Source organism: Saccopteryx bilineata, chromosome 1, assembly GCF_036850765.1.
Source record: "Saccopteryx bilineata isolate mSacBil1 chromosome 1, mSacBil1_pri_phased_curated, whole genome shotgun sequence".
In the NCBI taxonomy this organism is placed as follows: Eukaryota; Metazoa; Chordata; class Mammalia; order Chiroptera; family Emballonuridae; genus Saccopteryx; species Saccopteryx bilineata.
The window spans coordinates 157,312,349-157,325,882 of record NC_089490.1 but is presented as its reverse complement, the minus strand read 5'-3'; the positions used below and the strand labels follow the sequence as shown (position 1 = coordinate 157,325,882).

The following is a 13,534-nucleotide window of genomic DNA, read 5'->3' as shown; positions in this document are numbered from 1 at the left end:
CCATCCCCAGCGCCCGGGCCATCTTTGCTCCTATGGAGCCTCGCTGCGGGAGGGGGAGAGACAGAGAGGAAGGAGAGGGGGAGGGGTGGAGAAGCAGATGGGCGCCTCTCCTGTGTGCCCTGGCCGGGAATCGAAACCGGGACCTCTGCACGCCAGGCCGACGCTCTACCACTGAGCCAACCGGCCAGGGCCTGTTCATAGTTTTTTTTTTTATAGTCTGGCCCTCCAACGATCTGAGGGACAGTGAACTGGCCCCCTGTGTAAAAAGTTTGGGGACCCCTGCTCTGAGCTAACCAGACAGGGCTTTTTTTTTTTTTTTGTATTTTTCCGAAGTTAGAAGCGGGGAAGCAGTCAGACAGACTCCTACATGCGCCCTACCAGAATCCACCTGACATGCTCACCAGGGGGCAATGCTCTGCCCATCTGGGGAGTTACTCTGTTGCAGCTGGAGCCATTCTAGCGCCTCATGTGGAGGCTATGGAGCCATCCTCAGTGCCTGAGCCAACTTTGCCCCCATCAAGCCTTGGCTGCAGGAGGGGACAGAAAGAGAGGAAGAGGAAGAGGAAGGGTGGAGAAGCACACACACTTCTCCTGTGTGCCCTAACCGGGAATAGAACCCGGGACTTCCACATGCTGGGCCGAAGCTCTACTACTGAGCCAACCAGCCAGGGCCAGGGCTTTCTTTTCTTTTCTTTTTTTTAAAGATTTGCCCTGGCCGGTTGGCTCAGCAGTAGAGCATCAGCCCAGGGTGTGGAAGTTCTGGGTTCAATTTACAGTCAGGCCTGACCAGGCAGTGGCACAGTGGATAGAGCATCGGACTGGGATGAGGAGGACCCAGGTTCGAGACCCCGAGGTCGCCAGCTTGAGCATGGGCTCATCTGGCTTAAGCAAAAAGCTCACCAGCTTGGACCCAAGGTCGCTGGCTCGAGCAAGGGGTTACTCGGTCTGCTGAAGGCCCGCAGTCAAGGCACATATGAGAAAGCAATCAATGAACAACTAAGGTGTTACAACGAAAACTGATAATTGATGCTTCTCATCTCTCTCTGTTCCTGTCTGTCCCTATCTATCCCTCTCTCCGACTCTCAATCTGTCCCTGTAAAAAAAAAAAAAAAATTCCAGTCAGGGCACACAGAAGAAGCAACCATCTGCTTCTCAACCCCACCTCTGTTCCCCTCCCACAGCCACAGCTAGAATGCTTTGAAGAAGTTGGCCCTGAGCATCAGGGATGGCTCCACAGCCTCGCCTCAGGCTCTAAAATAGCTTAGTTGTGAGCAACAGAGCAGCAACCCCAGATGGGCAGAGCATCACCCCACAGGCAGCTTACCGGGTGGATCCCAGTCAGGGTGCATCGGGAGTCTCTCTCTGCCTCCCTGCCTCTCACTTAATTAAAAAAAATATTAATTTTACAAGAGTGGATGGGAGCAAGATGTATTAACTCATTGTTCCTTCACTTTAATTGTTCATTGGCTGCTTGTTGTTATGCCTTGACCTTGCGAGCCCAAGATTTCGAACCAGTGATCTCAATGCCCTATCCACTGTGTCACCACAGGCCAGGAAAGGAACATTGACTCTGAGGTGGCCCAGAGAAACAAGGGGCTCCACTGGAGCAAAGTTGGCCCAGGTGCTGGGGATGGCTCTATGGCCTCTGCCTCAGGCGCTAGGTAACATCAATAAGGTAAATGTGTGGGTCAGTTCAAAATAAGAGACATGGGCAGCCTGAAAACGAGCATGATGGAAACAGCACACACTGCTCACAGCATACTCACCTTTCTGTAAAGTTTGTTGGGCGTGTGCACAACCTTTTAACTAATAAGATGAGAGAGACACAGATGTATGAACTCTATGACAGACCAACCATGTGGCTGAAAACTGGAACCAAAGGATAGAAGCAGAGGCCAACAACGGCAACTGTGTTTCTTAGGCCAATGGTTTTCAACTGCCAGTTCTCAAAACAGTTAACCACCCTGATGCTGTATGAAGATTACAGAGAAAAACAGTGCCTTAGACTATGTCCCTGAGGGAATAAAACAGGGTTGGGGTTTTTACCAACCTAATTTATTCATGTTAGCTAGTGAACCTCATTTACAGGAGGCATTTAACATGTTCACAGTAGGCAAAGGCAGCAAAGAACTCGTTTTCTTTTTTCCTAACACTATTTGTGTGTGTGTGTGTGTGTATGAAAGAGACAGAGAAAGGGACAGATAGGGACAGACAGGAAGGGAGAGGTGAAAAGCATCTATTCTCCATTGCAGCAAATTAGTTGTTTATTTATTGTTTTATTACATGTGCCTTGACTGAGGGACTCCAGCAGAGCAAGTGACCCCTTGCTCAAGCCAGAGACCTTGGGTTCCAGCTAGCGACCTTTGGGCTCAAAGCCAGCAACCTCAGGGTTTCAAACCTGGGTCCCCTGCATCCCAGTCCCACATTCTATCCACTGTACCTCCTGGTCAGGCTCCTAACACTCTTTTCATTTATTTATTTATTTTTTGTCTTTTTCAAAAGCTGGAAACGGGGAGAGACAGACAGACTCCCGCATGCGCCCGACCGGGATCCACCTGGCACGCCCACCAGGGGGCGATGCTCTACCCCTCCGGGGCGTCCCTCTGTTGTGACTAGAGCCACTCTAGCGCCTGGGGCAGAGGCCAAGGAGCCATCCCCAGCGCCCGGGGCATCTTTGCTCCAATGGAGCCTCAGCTGCGGGAGGGGAAGAGAGAGACAGAGAGGAAGGAGAGGAGGAAGGGTGGAGAAGCAGATAGGCGCTTCTCCTGTGTGCTCTGGCCAGGAATCGAACCCGGGACTTCTGCACACCAGGCCGACGCTCTACCACTGAGCCAAATGGCCAGGACAGGCTCCTAACACTCTTAATGCTGGCAACCAAGCAGAGAAAGAGGGTAAAGATGAAGACATGTTCATGTGAGCATAATGCTGAGCTCCCAGATGTCGTTGCTTTCTGCCCTCCTCTTCCCAGGACCCGTCTTTCTTTTTTTTTTTTTTTTGTATTTTTCTGAAGTTGGAAACGGGGAGGCAGTCAGACTCCCACATGCGCCCTACCGGGATCGACTCAGCATGCTCATCAGGGGGCAATGCTCTGCCCATCTGGGGCGTCGCTCTGTTGCAACCAGAGCCATTCTAGCGCCTGAGGCAGAGGCCATAGAGCCATCCTTGCGCCCGGGGCCAACTTTGCTCCAGTGGAGCCTCGGCTGCGGGAGGGGAAGAGAGAGACAGAGAGGAAGGAGAGGGGGAGGGGTGGAGAAGAAGATGGGCGCTTCTCCTGTGTGCCCTGGCTGGGAATCGAACCCAGGACTCCTGCATGCCAGGCTGACGCTCTACCACTGAGCCAACAGGCCAGGGCAGGACCAGTCTTTTTTTAAAAATTGATTTTAGCAAGAGAGTGAGAGAGAGGAAGGGAGAGACAGGAACATCAATCTGTTCCTGTTTGTGCCCTGACCAGGGATCAAACTGGCAACTTCTGCACTTCAGAATGATGCTTTAACTAACCAAGCTATGCCTGACAAGCTGGTGGCACAGTGGATAGAGCGTCGAACCAGGACACGGAAGACCCAGGTACGAGACCCTGAGGTCGCCAGCTTGAACGCAGGCTTATCTGGTTTGAGCAAGGCTCACCAGCCTGGCCAGGCGGTGGTGCAGTGGATAGAGCGTCGGACTGGGATGCCAAGGACCCAGGTTTGAGACCCCAAGGTCGCCAGCTTGAGCGCGGGCTCATCTGGCTTGAGCAAAAAAAAAGCTTATCAGCTTGGACCCAACGTTGCTGGCTCGACCAAGGAGTTACTTGGTCTGCGGAAGGCCTATGGTCAAGGCACATTTGAGAAAGCAATCAATGAACAACTAAGGTGTTGCAATGTGCAATGAAAAACTAATGATTGATGCTTCTCATCTCTCTCCGTTCCTGTCTGTCTGTCCCTATCTATCCCTCTCTCTGACTTTCTCTCTCTGTCCCTGTAAAAAAAAAAAAAAAAGGCTCACCAGCTTGAGCCCAAGGTCACTGGCTCAGGCAAGGAGTCACTCAGTCTGCTATAGTTCCCTGGTCAAGGCACATATGTATGAGAACGCAATCAATGAACAACTAGGATGCCGCAATGAAGAATTAATGCTTCTCATCTTTTTCCCTTCCTGTCTGTCCCTATCTGTCCCTCTCTCTGACTCTGTCTCTGTTGCAAACAACAACAAAGACACTAACCAAGCTATCTGGTCAGGGCATTTTTTTTTCCTTTAATTGATTTTAGAGAAAGAGTAAGAGGGAGGGAAAGAGAGAAACATCAATTTGCCGTTCCACCCATTTATGCGTTCATTGGTTGATTCTTTGTTTATTTATTTATTTATTTATTTATTTTACAGGGACAGAGAGAGAGTCAGAGAGAGAGATAGAAAGGGACAGACAGGAACGGAGAAAGATGAGAAGTATCAATCAGTTTTTTGTTGCGACACCTTAGTTGTTCATTGATTGCTTTCTCATATGTGCCTTGACTGCGGGCCTTCAGCAGATCGAGTAACCCCTTGCTGGAGCCAGCGACCTTGGGTCCAAGCTGGTGAGCTTTTTGCTCAAGCCAGATGAGTCCGCGCTCAAGCTGGCAACCTCGGGGTCTCGAACCTGGGTCCTCCACTTCCCAGTCCGACGCTCTATCCACTGTGCCACCGCCTGGTCAAGCCATTGGTTGATTCTTGTAATGTGCCCTGACCAGGGATGAAACCCACCACTACCTTCACATACTGGAACAACCCTCTATCAAACTGAACTACCCAATCAGGGATTAGGACCACTACCTTGACTAATGGATGAATTGCCCCAGGCCAGATTCCTGAGATCCGGGTAGAGAGATGCTAAGTTTCTGTTTCCAAAGGCTCTGTCTTGTTAAGTCAGGCTGTATGCAGAGCCAAGTGGCCTTTCTGTGGGCAGCTACGCAGGAGACCTGTTATCCATCATGGCAAGCAAGCAGCCCTTCAATGAGACTCCACCAAGGAAGAATGCCGAGCATCTTTATCCCAGAGTGTCCTATGAAGAGCCCAGTCAGCCTGGGACAGCACCCTGGCCTATGACTCTAGTTGAGTCTTCAGACTGTCAGTGGCAATAGCCATGCCTGTTCCTAACAGGGCCTGGCAGCACGCCCAGATGGGATTAGGGGCTTTAGGGCCAGAACTTCAAGGGCAGCTAACTATACCGATGTAAGAGAACGTCTTGATCAGAGCCTTCTCTGACCAGTGAAGACTCATCAGGCCAAGTGCTGTCTGTTCTCCAACAGCCATGGCATTGCAGCAATAAGGAAGAGAGTTGGAAATAGAAACAGCAGCCCCCAACAACAGGAAATTAGGCAGAGGTCCAAATGTGTATCTAACAGTCACCCTGGCTGCCCCTGTAGGCCACTATGTAGACCCTGGGACTGTGTCCAGTTCAGGGCTCAGGGGCCACGGCCCAAACTTGCCAGAGGACAGAAATGTCCACTGCTGACTTCACTGAGATTGTCTAGCAATCTATCAGCCAGTACTAACGTGTACATTTCAAGTGTATGTGATTCATTTATCAAGTGGGCATCTCGTCCAACATGTCAAAAAGAGTGGCCTCAGTTCCCAGTTACTGGCACGTGAGAAAATACTAGCCTTAGAAGATAAGCTCAGCCTGATCTGTAGTAGTTCAGTGGATAAAGTGTTGATCTGGAATGCTAAGGTCACTGGTTTGAAACCGTGGGCTTGCCAGGTCAAGGAACATATAGGAATAGGTGCTTCCTGCTCTGTCCCTCCCTTCTCTTTCTCTTTCCTCTCCCAAATGAAAAAAAAAAAAAAAAAAAAGCTGCAAAATGGTTGGGGCAGGGCTCTATGTAGCCTACCGGTAGCTCAGCGAAGGTCCTTTGATGTACTTCTCCTCGGCTGTCTTGTAATCTACTGCATCCACTGCGGAGATCGCACAGATGATGGCCTGTAAGAGGGAACAGGTCAACCCCAAGCCAGGCCACTTGTGGCACTTGATCTCTTGAGGAATATGCCTAAAACCAGTTTTTTTTTGTTTTTTTTGTTTTTTTTTTTTGTATTTTTCTGAAACTGGAAACGGGGAGGCAGTCAGACAGACTCCCGCATGCGCCCGACCAGGATCCACCCGGCATGCCCACCAGGGGGCGATGCTCTGCCCATCTGGGGCATCGCTCTGTTGCAACCAGAGCCATTCTAGCGCCTGAGGCAGAGGCTATAGAGCCATCCCCAGAGCTGGGGCCATCTATGCTCCAATGGAGCCTTGGCTGCGGGAGGGGAAGAGAGAGACAGAGAGGAAGGAGAGGGGGAGGGGTGGAGAAGTAGATGGGCGCTTCTCCTGTGTGCCCTGGCAGGGAATCGAACTTGGGACTTCCGCATGCCAGGCCGACGCTCTACCACTGAGCCAACCGGCCAAGGCCCTAAAATCAGTTTTTATGGCTCAAAAGATACCTAGAGAACCTGTGACATCTCTGTAACAAAGTTTCTGAGTTAGGCCCTGGGGCCAGTTAGCTCAGAGGTAGAGAGTTGGCTGGTGTTTGGAAGACCAGGGTTTGATTCCCAGTCAGGGCACACAGGAGAAGCACTCATCTGCTTCTCCACCCCTCCCCCTCTTGCTTCTCTCTCTCTCTCTCTCTCTCTCTCTCTCTCTCTCTCTCCCTCCTCCTCCTCCTCCTCCTTCTCCTCCTGCAGCCATAGCTCAATTGGAGCGAACTGGCCCCTGGCCAGAGCATTGCCACCTAGTGGGCTTACCAGGTGTATCCTGGTGGGGACCCATTCAGGAGTCTGTCTCTCTGCTTCCTCTCCTCTTACTGAATAAAACAAACAAAAAGTTTCTGAAGTAAATCAGTAATGTTACCTTTTGGACTAGAGATGAGAGTTCCCATCATCAAAAGCATATAATGAAAAGCAACACCTAAACCAAAAGGTGCATTTTTTAAAATTCTTAAAAAAAAAAATTCAAAGTGGTGATTTGAATGTATAATTGATATTGCATACCAAAAAATCACTGTCAATTTTCTTAGGTGAAATAATAATACTGTGGTTATAGCAAAAGACACTAGGGCCAGGTCACTCTCTGTGGGGCAGCCTAGGCACTATGAGGTGCTAAACAACATCCCTGACTCCAACCCTCAATGCCAGGAGTACCCCTACTGTGACGACCCCAGATATCCCCACGATGCAGGATCACCTCTTTTTAGAGATACACAAGGAAGTACTTATGAATAAAAATCTTGAAATTTCCCACCCCCCTAAAAAAAACTAATCTGGGAGGAGGACTAGTGGCACATAGGAACTGAGGTCACTAGTCCAGCCAGCTAATGAGCACAAATGGTTCACGATGTTCTTGTGTTACTGTATATATTTGAAACTTTCCACAATTATAAAGTCAACATTTTTACATTTAATGTCTTGTCCACACTGTACATACACACCCAGCAGTGTCCTTTCTAAACTTTCACAGTAACTGAAGAACCATATCTGCTCCTCTTCCAGCCCTGCTCCAGCACTGAGAAAAGTTAAATCTCTCTTTTCACAAATAAGTTCTGGGACAGTCACTACCTTTGCACCCAGATGAAGCCCACATATCATTCCCCCAGGCCTGGTAATGAAATCGGATTACCTGGCCTGTGCTACTGTCCACGGAGTGGCCAGGTGAGTGCTGGGCTCCATGATGCATGAGCCTCCAGATAGATTTTGAAAGGGTGACATCCCAGCACCAAACCACCCCATGCCCTATGCCCAGTACAGACCATGCCTGGGTAAGCCTAGACTGGGGCTCTGGTTGGGCTTGCACCAGAGACCCCCACCTCCCTCACACAGGATGCCCTGCTGGCCACTCACTTCAGGAAGCAGAACATCCAGGATGAAGCGGATTCTGTCGCCATTGATCTGCGTCAGCATCCTGCTGCCTGTTTCCTGGTAGACCCCCTGCAAGTATTTCACCACGCGGTCCAGCTGTTCCTCGTCCTCCAGGTATGTCTCCACGCATGTCATATATTGCCCCGAGTTCAGAAACGTCTTCAGCCACCTGGATGGCTTCCTGTTCTTCAAAATGGCCTGCAGGTGGCTCTCAGCGCCCCTCGCCTTCACAATGTACTCTACCAGCTTCTGATTGGCTCGGTCTCGGGCAGCTCGAGACCGGTCGGGCAGGACTTTTCTGCAGGGCTGCCTTCTGCCCCAAGGGCTCCCGGCCACAGGTATCTCGGGGTCCTCCTGACAGAGCTGAGGAAACCGGGTTCCCAAGACATCCTGCTGGATGGACTTGCGGACAGGATAGCCTGCAGAGGAGGCAAGTGTCCATGGGATCACTGGCAGACGGGGGTAGAGCAACCCCAGGCCCTGGGGACACCGGGGCAGCCATATTCCTAAAGGGCTCTCCTCTGGCAGGAGCCCTCATCTCTTTCCCAACTCAGCCTTTTAGCTAAATTTAACCTGAAAGACAAGGCCAATCCTCCCTCCCCCAAAAAGGATTAATTTATCTGTCTCTCTCTTTAAAGACAGAATGAATAGGACAGTGTATGGCTGTCACTGATTGAAAACAGAGACAAGGAAGGCAGATGGAAAAGTGCTATTTATGCTTTTTCTTTTTTTTTTTTTGAGAGAGAGAGAGAGGGAGGGAGGGAGGGACAGACAGGAAGGGAGAGAGATGAGAGGTATCAACTTATAGTTGCGGTGCCTTAGCTCTTCATTGTGTGCTTTCTCATATGTGCCTTGGGGGTGGCGGTGGGGGCATCCAGCAAAGCCAGTGATCCCTTGCACAAGCCAGTGAGCTTCGGCTTTTTTTTTTTTCCCCGACCAGGATCCACCCGGCACGCCCACCAGGGGGCGTCGCTCTGCCGCAACCAGAGCCACTCTAGCACCTGGGGCAGAGGCCAAGGAGCCATCCCCAGCGCTCGGGCCATCTTTGCTCCAATGGAGCCTCGGCTGTGGGAGGGGAAGAGAGAGACAGAGAGGAAGGAGAGGGAGAGGGGTGGAGAAGCAGACGGGCGTCTCTCCTGTGTGCCCTGGCCGGGAATTGAACCCGGGACTTCTGCATGCCAGGCCGACGCTCTACCACTGAGCCAACCGGCCAGGGCCGAGCTTAGGCTTTAAGCAAGCAACCTTCAGCTTCAAGCCAGTGACCATGAGATTATGTCTATGATCCCAAACTCAAGCTGGTGACCTTGTACTCAATCTGGTAAGCCCATGCTCAGGCCAGTAACCTCAGGGTTTCAAACCTGGGTCCTTGGCGTCCCAGGTCAATACTCTATCCATTGTGCCACCGCCTAATCACATTTTAACATTTCGGTGTTATCATTTACAGGGCAAATTTGGATGCAGATCTGCTGTCCAAGACCCCATGACAGTGAGAGACCTGGGGGGACGCCACCTCCCTAACAATATTCCCTACCATAAATAACATAAAAATCAAATGACAATTTAATAATAAAAAGCAAATAAAATGCCTTCCAGTACTTATCATTTTGTCAACAATTACCCTTCTGCTCACCCCAGCAATAACCCTACCAGGAGCCTGCCAGAGGAGAGCCCTTTAGGAATATGGCTGCCCCAGTGTCCCCAGGGCCTGGGGTTGCACAGTCCCACAATCCAGCAGCAGGATAAGGGCACCTGCTACTTTTTTTTATTTATTTATTTATTTATTTATTTATTTATTTATTTATATTTTTCTGAAGCTGGAAACGGGGAGAAACAGTCTGACAGACTCCCGCATGCGCCCGATCGGGATCCACCCGGCACGCCCACCAGGGGGTGGTGCTCTGTCCCTCCGGTGCGTCATTCTGTTGCGACCAAAGCCACTCTAGCGCCTGGGGCAGAGGCCAAGGAGCCATCCCCAGCGCCCGGGCCATCTTTGCTCCAATGGAGCCTCGGCTGCGGGAGGGGAAGAGAGAGACAGAGAGGAAGGAGAGGGGGAGGGGTGGAGAAGCAGATGGGCGCTTCTCCTGTGTATCCTGGCTGGGAATCGAACCTGGGACTTCTGTACGCCAGGCCGACGCTCTACCACTAAGCCAACTGGCCAGGGCCCCTGTTACTTTTAGACTACAAAGTAGGCAGTGCAACCAGTGGACTTACTTATATTGGCTGCATAATATTCCAGGAAAGAGCCGGAGAAGGAACCACAGCCTGCAGAGGAGGGAGGAGTGAAGAAGGCAAAACACACATGAGTAATGCTCTAGAAATCTCTTCCAAGATGCCCCGACCACATGTCTCAGCCCCAAGCAGACCTCTTTCAGCGGGAGGGCTGGTGCAGCATAGAGCCTGGGGTCCCCAAAAGGCTGGACATTTCTGCTAACAAGCCTGATTCAGATTCCCAACTGCCTCACATGGGGTGGACAGAAACCAGCTCTGATTCAAAGGAGGCCCTGTCTTTTGTCCATGCCCAACATCCCTGCCTCTGCCTGGGTGCCTGCTCACCTTCCTGTGCTGGGGACACAACTGTCAGAGGCTGGGCCAGACTACCACAAGGAAAGAGGTTGCACTCAGCCCTCACCACTGGAGGGTCTGCAAAGGAGGCCCCATGCTGATGTCCCCACCACTATCTGAGGCTGTGGAGGTTCCACATACCGAGCCGGACCCTGTAGTCAGTTATCAGGGAGACACACCAGCCAATGGCCTGGTCGAAGTCCTCCTTGGCCTTGTTCTGCAATGAGAGAGACAGCAGGTGTCATTGGGAGCCCACTGGGGTTCTGCCCCATTGCCAGCTGTCTCAGTGCCCTTGTCCAGGGAAGGTACTCAGCAGATGGCCCTGGGCCAGCCTCCCAAGGCTGGCAGAGAATGCCCAGCAAGGCCCAGGTCTGGGGCCAAGCTGCTCAGAACATGGACCCTTGTAAGCCTGGCTCTGGGTCAGAGACCTTAAGCTCTAAAAAGAAGGGTGGATAAATATCCCAAATTGTAGTGGTCCTAACTTAAAGTCATATAAAATAAATCCTTCTAAGAGATGTCTTTGTGACCAGCATGTAGAACAGGGCAGCATAAGCCTAGCAGGAGGGACACTTAGCCACCAGAAAACCAAAGACAATATAATCAGCAAGGCTCCCTGAGCTGGGATGAGTTCCCAGGAAATGTCCATAGGCTCGAGACAAACCTGAGACCCATGTCTTGCATTACTGCTGCTTTGGCCTGCTCTCCATCCCATGGTTGGCGAATGAAGCAGGCAAGGGATGCAAGCAGAGTGAGCAGCTCCAGGGTAAGAAGGCCTCACTGACTGGCACCTGGGATGGCAGGCAGTAAGACTCCTCAGGGAATGAGAAACATAGGGCCCTATAGATGTTACAAAGCAGAGATGGTCACACAAGGGCCAGTGGAGGCCATGAGAGTCAATCCATCAATAACCCAGAACAGGAGACAAATTTGCTCCTTGGAGATTCATCTCACTGCTACTCAGATGAACCAGCGCCTCTTGTTTCCCTATACACCCACCTCACAAGTGAATTTGGGTAACAGGAAGTTGGCCATGAATGCCCTCCAGGCATCTGGACCACACAAGGCCCACACGCTATCTTCTCATGACAGATCTCAAAGCAAAATTTCCACTCTCTTTTCTGCAAACTCCAAGGGAAAGCTACTAGGACCCTAAGAATGCACGTAGCACTTAGAGGAGTCAGACAGCTCCTGGCCTGGAAGGCTGGGTGAGCAGCTCCCAGAACTCACAGACTGGCATTCAGGGAGCATGGAACCCTCTAAGACTAGAACCAGGCCCTTTCCAGAATCAGAACCAGCCACTGCTAACAAGCACTCTTGATGGGGACCTGGTACCTGACACCGATTGTGAGTTAGACGGTGCAGTGAACAAGCTCTAACAGATAAGACAGATGGAGTGAGGATCATGTTGGGGACCTGGGAAAATCAGGAAAGTAAAGTAAGGGCTGGGGTCTAATATGGGTGTCAATCTTCCAAACACACACTCACACCTGTAGCCCAGGGTCTGTATCCTCAGAAAATAGCACAGGTGTGGACAATGAGTTTCCAAGATTCAGAGGACAGCTCATATATAGACTACTTCCCAACCTAGCAATGACCATGGGAACCCCTACAGCGGGGTATAGGCAGGCAACTCTGCTCCACCACCACAGTTTTGGTTTGCATTTTTGAAAGGTGAAACAAAAAAGCACTGCTTCAAGGCTGAACAGACAGCATTTTTTTTTCCAGACAGCATTTTGAATGAAACAGCACCTCATGGCTCACAGACATTCATACACGGTGTGTCCGTAAAGTCATGGTGCACTTTTGACTGGTCACAGGAAAGCAACAAAAGACGATAGAAATGTAAAATCTGCACCAAATAAAAGGAAAACTCTCCCAATTTCATACCTATTTAGTGCAGTTCGATGTGGGCTCATGCAGATTTTTTTAGGGCTCCTTAGGTAGCTATCCCGTATAGCCTCTACAGACTTGTCACTGACTGATGGCCTATCAGAACGGGGTTTCTCCACCAAACTGCCGGTTTCCATCAACTGCTTATCCCACCGAATAATGTTATTCCTATGTGGTGGCGCTTTGTTATAAATGCACCGATATTCACGTTGCACTTTGGTCACAGATTCGAATTTAGCGAGCCACAGAACACACTGAACTTTCCTCTGTACCATCCACATCTCAATTGGCATGGCCGTGGGCTGCTCCACTGTATACACGGCGTTATGTCATCATCTGCACTTGCGCACATGATGCCACATTATCCTACAGAAACTGGGAGGGTTTTCCTTTTATTTGGTGCAGATTTCACATTTCTATCGTCTTTTGTTGTTTTCCTATGACCGGTCAAAAGTGCACCATGACTTTATGGACACACTGTATAACAAAGCTGATCATATAATTTTAAGAAAGCGGCAACTGGAAATAGAGCAGGTACCCTGGGGGAAATCCTGACCCTAATCCATGCTGTACTCAGATACCGGGTAGGATGGGGTCTCTACTCCAAGGGGTTTCAGCATCTCATCCTGTGGGGAGACCTCAGAAGAAGCAGGCCTTAAACTTGGACTTTCTGCCACCTTCTCTCCCAGCCTGGGACAATGGCATAGCCTCAGCTTCCAACCTGGAACAGAGCAGACAGGTGGCAAGCTCCTGGGTGGCTGACAGTCCAGTACAAGGACCCTTGAGGGTAGTGGCCAGAAGCAACACGGCAGGCACCCCACAACAGTGGTTTTCATTTTTTTTTAATTAATTAATTTATTTTTTACAGAGACAGCGAGTGAGTCAGAGAGAGGGATAGACAGGGACAGACAGACAGGAACGGAGAGAGATGAGAAGCATCAATCATTAGTTTTTCATTGCGCGTTGCAACACCTTAGTTGTTCATTGATTGCTTTCTCATATATGTCTTGACCGTGGGCCTTCAGCAGACCGAGTAACCCCTTGCTGGAGCCAGCGACCTTGGGTTCAAGCTGGTGGGCTTTTGCTCAAACCAGATGAGCCCACGCTCAAGCTGGTGACCTTGGGGTCTTGAACCTGGGTCTTCCACATCCCAGTCCGACGCTCTATCCACTGCGCCACCGCCTGGTCAGGCCACAATAGTGGTTTTAAAAGGCCCTGGCCAGTTAACTCAGTTGGTTAAGAG

At 50.6% G+C, this 13,534-nt stretch overlaps 1 protein-coding gene across 5 annotated transcripts in view; it reads right to left on the bottom strand.

Moving 5' to 3' along the window:
* PWWP3A (PWWP domain containing 3A, DNA repair factor) overlaps positions 1–13,534 on the bottom strand; it is a 32,952-nt gene that overhangs the window by 2,967 nt on the left and 16,451 nt on the right. For all 5 annotated transcript variants that reach the window (XM_066277690.1, XM_066277705.1, XM_066277718.1 and 2 more), the window contains exons 10-13: positions 10,543–10,618; positions 10,051–10,101; positions 7,822–8,258; positions 5,841–5,929 (exon numbers count right to left, since the gene is read on the bottom strand). In XM_066277690.1, coding sequence (XP_066133787.1) covers positions 5,841–5,929; positions 7,822–8,258; positions 10,051–10,101; positions 10,543–10,618 — 653 coding nt within the window. The remainder of the gene's footprint in view (positions 1–5,840; positions 5,930–7,821; positions 8,259–10,050; positions 10,102–10,542; positions 10,619–13,534) is intronic.